The sequence below is a fragment of the Sminthopsis crassicaudata genome, chromosome 4 (genome assembly GCF_048593235.1).
Source record: "Sminthopsis crassicaudata isolate SCR6 chromosome 4, ASM4859323v1, whole genome shotgun sequence".
In the NCBI taxonomy this organism is placed as follows: domain Eukaryota; kingdom Metazoa; phylum Chordata; class Mammalia; order Dasyuromorphia; family Dasyuridae; genus Sminthopsis; species Sminthopsis crassicaudata.
The window spans coordinates 295,941,081-295,950,202 of NC_133620.1; the positions used below are offsets into that span (position 1 = coordinate 295,941,081).

The following is a 9,122-nucleotide window of genomic DNA, read 5'->3' on the forward strand; positions in this document are numbered from 1 at the left end:
TCTTTTCAACATACAAGTTTACTGGTGACGTAGACAGAGGAAGGAGCGGGCGGCCTAACACGCATGCGTCATGAAGGCGCGGACTTCCCTTAGGAGGGTGTGGCGAGAATGAAGTTCACTGCGCAAGCGCAGAAGCTACCTGGTTGGAAGAGTTTGAGAGGAGAGAGCGGGGCGGGGGGCGGGAGGGAGAAAACGCGCCTGCGCATTGTTCGAGGATTGGAAGTACTGGACGACTTCGGAGGAACAAAATGCGCAAGCGCATTATTCTATAGTCGGGTGGGTGGAAGGGGGGAGGAGCGGGGTGTGAACCGGTGCGCCTGCGTAGTGCGGGGGTGGAGTACAGAGCGGGTGGGGGAAGAAGAAGCAGAGAGCGCCTGCGCTGCTGTCAGACGGCTGCTTGGTTGGTCAGTGGGGAGCCAGCGCCTGCGCACTAGGACGCGTGTGCAGCAGCAGCAGCGGCGGCGGCGGCGGTAGCGGCGGCGGCGGCAGCGGCAGCAGCGGCGGCGGCGGCGGCGGCAGCGGCAGCAGTAGCAGTAGTAGTAAGCTTGGCGGTAGTGGTCGAGCTTACGGCGGACGGACGGGGGTCCAGTCGGTACGTTCGCACGAGGTGAGGGCGGGTATTGTGCGCGTGCGCAAATGCCCCAGTTGGGGAGGCTGTGGAGGGAATGGAATGGAGTGGAACGGAGGGGCCGGCGAACAGGCGGGGGAGGGGAAGGGCAAGCGGTCGCCTGGTGGGGCCTGAGCTTGGGAGGGTTGGGGTAAGAGCGCGAAGGGAAGGGCGGGAGCGCGCGCTCACCCTGCGGGTCTGGCGCGTGGTGCGGCGGTTACAGTCCGGGCGGGTGACGTTGGCGCGACGCAGGGTTAAGGGGGGTGTTGGGGGAAGGTTGAACGGCGAGCGCGGGGCCGCCACGCTGGAGAACCTGAAGCCGAAGACCACGAGGGGACCGGAGATTGGTTTCATCTCGCGGGATGGGGAGGGATTGAGACCACGTGGGTGAGTCGGGAGGGGGGGGAGAGGAGGACAGAATGAGCCACGCGGGACCGTTGGGCTTGGGATTGGGACTTGGGGAGGGATTTGGGGTCGCCCCACGCACACACGTGAGATGGGGAAAGATTGAGTCGGGGGTTGGGCACGTGAGGGCCGTGGTGGGGCACGCGGGAGAGAAGGCATAGGAGAGCTAAGAGACTTGGGGGAGGGGCTTCTAGGGGTACAGGAAGTTGGATTTGTGGGGGGGGCGTTGGGGGAAATCCCTCGGTTTCCCTCTGCTGGAGAAGGTGGCTTTGAGTGGGAGGGAGGGGGACTGTAAAGCCACATGGCCTAGGTTAAGGTCGTGAGGGAGGGGGCAGGAAATCCAAGACCGGAGAGGGACCCCATGGAGGTGGCTAGAACTCTGCCACATCGTGGGTTTGAGACCTCTGCCAGAGGGGTGAGGGGCCCTGGGTAGGGAGAGGCACCAAAGGAAGGGCAAGGGAGAAGGTGGGCCATTTTCCTATCTCCCAAAATCCTGAGGGTCCAGAGGATAAGCAAAGAAGAGGAGGGAACATTTAAAGGGGGAGGTATATGAAACAAAACTAAAGGGGCTAAATTGGTGATCCGGATAGATTTCAACATTAGTGTTTAACTAGATGGACAGGCCCCTGGTTCACATATGTTAACCACTTAGGCTTCATACCTATCATATAATCAATATCAGTTATTACCTACCTATCCCCTTTTTTGGAGTGAGGGATTTGTATTTAAGTAGAATTATCGGAGAAATTGTTGAAGGTAGGAGGCATAAGGAGAACTATTTCAGTGATAATCAGGAAAGGTGTGGTGTTGACTTTATTACTTAAGCCCTGGCAAATTTAATCTGTGTTCGCACTATATAAAGGGGAAATGGGGCAAAAAAAGTCTTTAAAAGATTTTGGGCTAATACTTTGAAACTTCTGTTGAATTCTCAAACCATGACATAGAATTTCCAGATGGCCATTGTTTTTCTTCTATAGCCACTCTTTTCTAAATCAGGGACTTTTGCCTCCATGCTAAATGTTTAAATTTATATTCAGTGAAACTTTTTTTTTTTTTTTTTTTTTTTACTTTTATTACCTTGACTAGATTAGCCCTTTGGTTGGATTTGTAAACCCAAACTTAGCCCATGTGCTGCCTGGGCCTTAGGCCTATGCAGGTGCATGCTGGGAAAAGTGGGAGGGTTCCCAGGGGGAGGTCTCATATTTGGGTTTTGTGAGGGAACTGTAGCTGGTTGCTTGTTGGAAAGTGAGTAAGTGGACCTTTTTCCTTTACCCAGAGAAAATCTGGTAGATTTAGTTTGGGTGGCTGGGAATCTCCCAGGCTAAGTTGCCTAGAGCATTTCTATATCACTGGTAGGTGTAGGGGTGTGTGTGTGACTACTGTGGGTGGAGCCCTAAATGAGTCTCCACCCAGTCCCCTAGCATTAGCCCAACTCCACCCAGTTGCTCAGAGCTCTTTAATTATAGCCCTGACTTTCTTTTGGGGGGAGGGTAGGGTGACACATGAAGGAAAGGGAAATGTTTTTATATAAGATTTTTCCTATCAGTAATAGGACAAATCTCCCAAATTCACAGAAAGGAGGTAGGGTGTCATTAGGAGTATAGGCATAGGGAACCTTAAAGAACTCTTAATAACACTATTTCTCCCTTTCAGTTGGAATAGAAGTCTCTCAAAATGGCAGATGACCTGGACTTCGAGACGGGGGATGCAGGGGCATCAGCTACCTTTCCCATGCAATGCTCTGCCTTGCGCAAAAATGGCTTTGTGGTGCTCAAAGGCCGGCCCTGTAAGATAGTTGAGATGTCCACCTCCAAGACTGGAAAGCATGGCCATGCCAAGGTCAGAAACTCTACCTCGTTTTGTCTTTTGCTTCCCAGCCTGCTTATATCTTTTAGTCTGCTTTGTTTTTCTTTACCAGAAAGCCTTCAACCTTGCCATTCTGACTTCTTGGCTAATCAGCACTTCTTTATCTCAGTATTTTGCCTTTCTATTCCTCCACCTTAACCTTCCCATTCTTTTTTATCTCTTTCAACTTCTGGATACCTTTTAGAGTCTCTTTCCACCATTTGGCTTCATTCATTCAGTAACTTCTTTCTTACCTTACTTTATTGGAAGTTTCTGACTTTCTTATGTCACCTCAAACCCTTTTTACATTCATTTCTTTCTACTTGAAAACTTGTTTTTTCTTGTTCCTAGATGTAACCTTCTCTTTATATGATGCATCCAGGATTAGAAAGAGCTTACAGGAGCACTATTTTTAATATATACTGAAATTCCAGATTTTGTCTATGTTTACTTGTTGCTGTCTTGAATCTTTTTGCTTCTTAAAAGCTTCTCTGATAATGAGCCTGTTCAACATAGACTTTCCTCAATATCATTCTTCTTACCTAAATCCTAATAATTTCTCTTAAAGCAGTTTTTCCATTTCTTCCCAGGTTTCTGCTTTTCTTCCTATTTTAATTACTTCAGACATAGCCTGTTTAATAAACACTTCAGCTTTTTACCTCTTGGTAATGTCATTTCTCCTGTCCTTGGAGGTTGGAAACTCTAAAATCTTGCAGTTTCCCATATTCCTAGAAACACATTCTTTCCCAAGTGTACTGGTCTCTTGACTTATCATCCTTAGTTTTGAGTTCTTGCTTCTTTACATTTAATAACCTATTTTTGTATATGCTTTTCTTGCCTATTTTCCTTCTTGAAGATCATTAATTCTCAATGACATGAATCACCTCACTCATTTGGGGAAGGAGGGAAAGAATCTGTAGCTTTAATATAACACTCTACTTGATACACACATATATGTATGTATGTATATGTACACATCCAGGTTCATCTGGTTGGTATCGATATCTTTACTGGGAAGAAATATGAAGATATCTGCCCTTCAACCCACAACATGGATGTGCCCAATATCAAGAGAAATGATTTCCAGGTATTTGAAAGGGGAAGTTTAAAAAGTCAAGGCTAAGTAAGGTGGGATTCATGATGGAAAGTGGAAGAATTATTTGGATTACCCATCCCTTGCTTTTTGTCCTTAGCTGATTGGGATTCAGGATGGCTACCTGTCACTGCTTCAGGACAGTGGGGAAGTGAGGGAGGACCTTCGTTTACCTGAGGGTGATCTTGGCAAGGAGATTGAGCAGAAGTATGATTGTGGAGAAGAGATCCTGGTAAGTCGTGATCTCCATGTCCTATCCTCATTTTCTGCTTTTAACATTCATAATCTTATGGTAAGAAATTTAGATCCCGATCCCCTTTTCTTACAGATAACAGTGCTGTCAGCCATGACAGAGGAAGCAGCTGTTGCAATCAAGGCCATGGCAAAGTAACTAGCCCCCAGGTGGGTATAACACTTTTCTTTGTCTGTGGGTTACTCCCACTCCCAAGTCCTTTGCTTCATTTGTATTGCAAGCTATGTATTAATTTTTTTCTTTCCATATTCAGGGTGGTGGTGGCTGCAGCAGCAGCAGCATCAATCTGCTCCTGAAGAGGCCTTCCCTCTCCTCCCCAGCCCGGTCAGGCTTTGGCCCCGCCCTGGCTGGACGCCTACTCTATTTCTTTGATGTTTTATTTTGGGTTTTTTTTTCTCTCAGTCCGGGGAGCTCCTCCCACCCCCTCCCCTTTAGGTCCAGCCCTATCTCCCCCAACCCCTTGGACAAGATGGGGGCAGGGCCTTGGTAAAACTGCCCCCTTCTTTCCCCACCTCACACTACAGCCCTGGTGGGGGAGAGGGGATGGGGGCTCCTTGAGATTTAGTGTTTTGTTGTTTTTTTTTTTTTTTTTTTTTTTTTTTTTTTAATTCAATCTGGAAGCAGAAAGCTGTGGATTCTGGATTCTGGCAAAAATCCTCTGCCCCATCTCCCTACCTTCCTGTCTGGCCCCCTGGTTCCCTATACCTCACCTAGCACCACTCCCTCCTCCAACAGGGGACCAGACTATCCCCCCTCCCCCACTCTGCCTGTGTCTTTCCCCAAATCTCTTTAGTGGGAGAAGAGACAGGAGTGGGGAGGGGCTCTGTTCCCCTCCTCAGGCATCCAGGAGGGCCTCTAGCACCCATGGGCCCCACCCCTCCTTGCGGTTTTCTCCCTGACACATTTGTTAAAAATCAAACCTGAATAAAACTACAAGTTTAATATGACTGCCCAAGTTTCATATACTTTTTTTGAATCCCAGGAGAGTCCAGCATTTAGATCTCCCTTGTGAAAACAGCCAAGACTTAACTAAGAAACACTGTAAGAAAACCAGTGGGGCTGAGAAACTGAAGGGAATTCAGACAGCAGAGAAAAAAAAAAACAAGGGCACTGATAACAGTAATATGTAACTTTATTGGAGATAGACCCTGAATCAAGTCACTTGTGATAAAAACGCTGGTTCTGGCTGTGCTGGATAAAAGGGAGCCGGGGGCCTGATTGGCTGGTAGCTGCAAAGCTTGACTGTGGGGAACAAAGTAGGAAAAGTATAAGTGTCAATGCCATTTTCAAAAACTTTTTGAGTACCACTTGGAGTTCTCTCACCTTTCCTGAAGGTTGCATCTGTACAGGAAGTTGGGGTGTGGCTAAGAGCCCAGGAGTTGGGTGCAGAGCCTGGGGATGCATGGGGCGCAGAGAAGACTGTAACATACAATGTCAAGCACTTCAGGATTATTGAATCCTATAAAACCTTGTCCAACCCCTTGGACAAGATGGGGGGCAGGGCTTTGGTAAAACTGCCCCCTTCTTCCCCCCGCCTCACACTACAGCCTTGGTGGGGGAGAAGGGGATGGGGGGCTCCTTGAGAGTGTCTTATTGTAAAAATAGGGTTCTCACCGAATCAGAAAAGCCTGACTGCTGGTTAGCATGTTCCAGCTGTTTTTGAAGAGACAGAGCATTGCCAGGTTGCAGGAACCCTAGGATAAGAGGGGATAATCTCAGTGACAATTAGTGAACACAGAAAACGAGGGAGCCAAGGTAAAAGGGATACACATACCTGTTTGTGTTGGCTGATAGTGGCCATGTACTGCGTAGGACTGTGGCTGAGGTTGCGACAGGTACTGAACAGCAGGAAAAGCTGAAGGAGCTGAGGGGGGAGGTGGTTAAACATTGATAAAAGCACCCAAATTTTAATCTTTTCATTCTCATTTCTATCCAGTTTTCCCTTACCTCTGAGCTGTTGGCTGGGACTATAACCTGGCTGGGTAGGTCCATAGTGAGGTGGGGGCTGGGCTGCCCCATAGGCCCCTCCAGGGCTACCCTGGAATTGCCCATGTTCTGAGGTTCCTGCAAAAGCTGTTGACCCCACAAAATGACGGGTCTGGAAAAGATTGAAAGATTAGGTGATCTTAACAGCTGACAAGCTTGCAAAGCAATTTCCAAATTTTAAAGAGGTAAGATAAGGGAACCTAAGCAAGTCCTGGTTCTGGTCGCCTCTAAAGCTTTAAACTTCTTCAAAGCTACAATTTATGATTAGAGTCTTACCTTCATCACAACACCATGTTGGCTGTGATGCTGGGTATTCCTGTCCACTTACCGTGAGCACTTGGGGTCCAAACATCTGCTTGGCCCTATCAGCAGACATGAGAGTTCCTGGTCTGCTGTGTCCTCCAGGGCTTCCTATGATGAAGTGTGGGGTTCTGAAGGCTGTAGGCTCTCAAGACTGGAAACTCAAGACATCTTGTACCCACCCTCCCAGTTCACCTCAATACCTTGCATGCTGAGAAGATGTGTCCCTGTGTGCACAGCCAGACCCTGTTGATATGCTGCAGATGTAAGTGTTGTCAAGTCACTGAAAGGGAAGATTACAAATTATTTATTAATTATATAAAATATAATTAAATTACAAAGATTACAAACTGGAAGGAACCTCATCAGTTTTACAGAAGATGAAACTGGAGTACAAAGAAATTGAATCAAAGTAAATTTCAAAAATTAAAATTAGATAAGATTAACATAAGTGGCATGGTTAAGAAAAGAACCTGAGTTCATACTTCATAGTTCATACTAGTGTATGCCTTGTCCCTCCATGTTCCCACCTTTGCTCCTTACGGCGCCTTTTCTCCTCCTCATGTAAAACTTTCTTGAGTTGTAGGAAGAGCTGGTGTTTCTCCTCTTGTAGGGCCAGGAGCTTCTCTTGCAGTTTAAGGATCTGGAAGGAACACAGAGACGGTGAAAGGAAGTCTGCCAGAATGGGGGGAGGAGGGCAGGATGAAGAACAAGAGGGTGTGTATGAGTGTGTAAATTTTTACCTGTTCTTTGGTTTCTTCCAGTGACATCCTTTCCTCCATTTCCTTTTTCTTCCTCCTCTCTTGTTCCTCCTTCATTTTCTGTTCCATCATCTTGTCCACCTCCTCTTCCTCTGGGGAAGGGGCATGGGATTAAAACCTTAAAGCTAAAAGGGATCTCAGACATCAACCCCCTTCATTTTAAAATAGACCTAGATAGGGAAGGTGACCCCACAATTCAAGGTTTAACTAGGAGCACTGAGACCTTGAAACAGTTCATAGTGGAAAGATTCAGGAAGGCTAGTTTTCAAATCTTGCTTCAGACACTTCTCAGCTGTGTTAATCTGTATTTAATATGTCTCAGTTTCCTTAACTATCAAATGGGGATTCCTTTTAAGAATGCTTAACTATTTAATCACCCACCGACTTAACTAGGGGACAGATCTCTTAACATGCAGGACTACAATGTGCTGCTGCTCCTTTGCAGTCCTGAGCTAGCCAGCACCCTCACTCACCCTGTCTCTTCCTCTCCCGTTCCATCATTATATGTCGATGCAATGCCCTAGCCATGGCATTAGAGAGCTTGGGGCGTTCCAGCAAGGCCGGCATGGTGACCGGCAGGGTGCTGTCACACAGACTGGGGTGTAGATCCTGAAACTTGGTCACTGACAATCCAGTCCCCGAAATGAATCTGCAGAAATCTGCTTCGTTGGGGAATAAGCATTATCACAGAGGTGTAAAGAGGCACCCACTCTTCGGAAGGGCGGATCTGAGGGCCCTCCCCACCAGCCGGAAGAAACGAGGTGGGAAAACCAGGCTTCATCGCCATCCGACAGCCACGCAAGAGGGAGGGAGCCCAGACCCCAGCCACCCCCACTGCAGCCCCAGGACCGGACTCCCAAGGTTGAGGGTGGGGCCCGAGAGAGCATCCAGGCTACACCGCTGGGCATGTGGGCAGGTCACGTGCCTCTCCCGTCAGGAGCCCCGCCACTCCCTCGAGTCCATCACCTGCTCTAGCCAACGGGGTTGGGGTCGAGTGCCACCCTAGGCTCCCCAGCCTCCCCTATTTATCCAGCGTTACCAGTAATGTCCCCGCTTTGCGCAGGCGCGACCAGGGTCCGAAAGTCTTTAGACTACCTACCTCTTCTTCCTTCTCACTTCAGCCCTCCTACAGGCCTCATGGACTTCATCATTTCCTGATTCATTCGCAAGTACTTCCGGGGGCACTGATGAGCGACCGCCAAGCTATGCTGCCCGGTTTGGGAGGAGGGAGGGGCGGAAGCGCGGTTTGGCGAACTACAGCGACTGCGCGTGATTCAGAACTTGGCGCAACCAAACTACGTCTCTTGGCCTACGTGTAGGACACGTGGGGGCGGTGGAGTGAAGAAAAGGCTCCAAAGCGAATGGGATGTTTTAAATGGGAGTGCCTCTCTTCTAACTGGTGACCTTTCTTCCTGTACTGATGGTCTGGGGTCGGGATGGGGACAATGTAAAGGGCGTCCTCCCCAAGAAAACCTAAATTTAGGTAGGTAAGGGCAGACTCCAAGGAGCTAATAAATAAATTGGAAGGGACTTTGAAAGACATCATTTAGTCCAGTTCCCGTATTTTACAGATGAAGGGCCCGGAGAAGTAAAAGGACTTGTCATAGCTAGCGGCCAAGCCAGGATAGAACACACTTCCTTTAACCACTCTCAGTAAACTACCCCGTGTTTCCAGGCCTTTTACCAGGAGGCTGCTAGGATTAAGGGAGGAGGGGGGAACAAGGACGATCGGAGAACTTCAGGGTCTCAAGTTCCCATCACTGTTCTACCTCCAAAGTAAGTTTTATACAAAGCACTTATCTATCTGTTGCCCCTCGGGTACCAGGTACCAAAGGTTTTGTACTATTCTTGGGATGGGGGTCATGAGAGGAC

At 48.3% G+C, this 9,122-nt stretch overlaps 2 protein-coding genes across 7 annotated transcripts; one reads left to right on the forward strand and one right to left on the reverse strand.

Annotated features, from left to right (window-relative positions):
• Positions 1 to 386: 386 nt before the first annotated feature.
• Positions 387 to 5,150, forward strand: EIF5A (eukaryotic translation initiation factor 5A). 3 transcript variants are annotated; one of them, XM_074311769.1, is made up of 6 exons: positions 387 to 607; positions 2,666 to 2,851; positions 3,840 to 3,944; positions 4,051 to 4,182; positions 4,279 to 4,352; positions 4,457 to 5,150. In XM_074311769.1, exons 2-5 carry the CDS (start codon positions 2,687 to 2,689, stop codon positions 4,339 to 4,341), a joined length of 465 nt encoding a protein of 154 aa, XP_074167870.1. In that variant the 5' UTR covers positions 387 to 607; positions 2,666 to 2,686; the 3' UTR covers positions 4,342 to 4,352; positions 4,457 to 5,150. The 3 variants fall into 3 exon arrangements, with proteins under 3 accessions (XP_074167870.1, XP_074167871.1, XP_074167872.1); XM_074311770.1 differs by having other exon boundaries at positions 405 to 592; XM_074311771.1 differs by lacking the exon at positions 387 to 607 and adding an exon at positions 861 to 994.
• Positions 5,151 to 5,317: 167 nt separating this feature from the next.
• Positions 5,318 to 8,476, reverse strand: GPS2 (G protein pathway suppressor 2). 4 transcript variants are annotated; one of them, XM_074311764.1, is made up of 11 exons: positions 8,350 to 8,476; positions 7,724 to 7,912; positions 7,233 to 7,342; positions 7,020 to 7,132; positions 6,693 to 6,772; positions 6,518 to 6,600; positions 6,151 to 6,301; positions 5,978 to 6,067; positions 5,818 to 5,897; positions 5,527 to 5,622; positions 5,318 to 5,445 (listed from the first exon to the last, which is right to left on the reverse strand). In XM_074311764.1, the coding sequence occupies exons 2-11, from the start codon at positions 7,815 to 7,817 to the stop codon at positions 5,362 to 5,364; spliced, it is 981 nt and encodes a 326-aa protein (XP_074167865.1). In that variant the 5' UTR covers positions 7,818 to 7,912; positions 8,350 to 8,476; the 3' UTR covers positions 5,318 to 5,361. The 4 variants fall into 4 exon arrangements, with proteins under 4 accessions (XP_074167865.1, XP_074167866.1, XP_074167869.1 ...); XM_074311765.1 differs by having other exon boundaries at positions 7,724 to 7,909; positions 8,350 to 8,475; XM_074311768.1 differs by lacking the exon at positions 8,350 to 8,476 and adding an exon at positions 8,290 to 8,308 and having other exon boundaries at positions 7,724 to 7,909.
• Positions 8,477 to 9,122: the final 646 nt, after the last annotated feature.

Excerpts from the sequence above, each read along its gene's own strand:
- EIF5A (XM_074311769.1), top strand. The coding sequence starts at position 2,687 with ATGGCAGATGACCTGGACTTCGAGACGGGGGATGCAGGGGCATCAGCT. Across the intron at positions 3,945-4,050 it reads TCAAGAGAAATGATTTCCAG|CTGATTGGGATTCAGGATGG; the intron begins GTATTTGAAAGG and ends TTTTGTCCTTAG. Across the intron at positions 4,183-4,278 it reads ATTGTGGAGAAGAGATCCTG|ATAACAGTGCTGTCAGCCAT; the intron begins GTAAGTCGTGAT and ends CTTTTCTTACAG.
- GPS2 (XM_074311764.1), bottom strand. The coding sequence starts at position 7,817 with ATGCCGGCCTTGCTGGAACGCCCCAAGCTCTCTAATGCCATGGCTAGG. Across the intron at positions 7,343-7,723 it reads ACGGGAGAGGAAGAGACAGG|AGGAAGAGGAGGTGGACAAG; the intron begins GTGAGTGAGGGT and ends CCCCTTCCCCAG. Across the intron at positions 6,773-7,019 it reads AGGCGCCGTAAGGAGCAAAG|TGACTTGACAACACTTACAT; the intron begins GTGGGAACATGG and ends CTTCCCTTTCAG.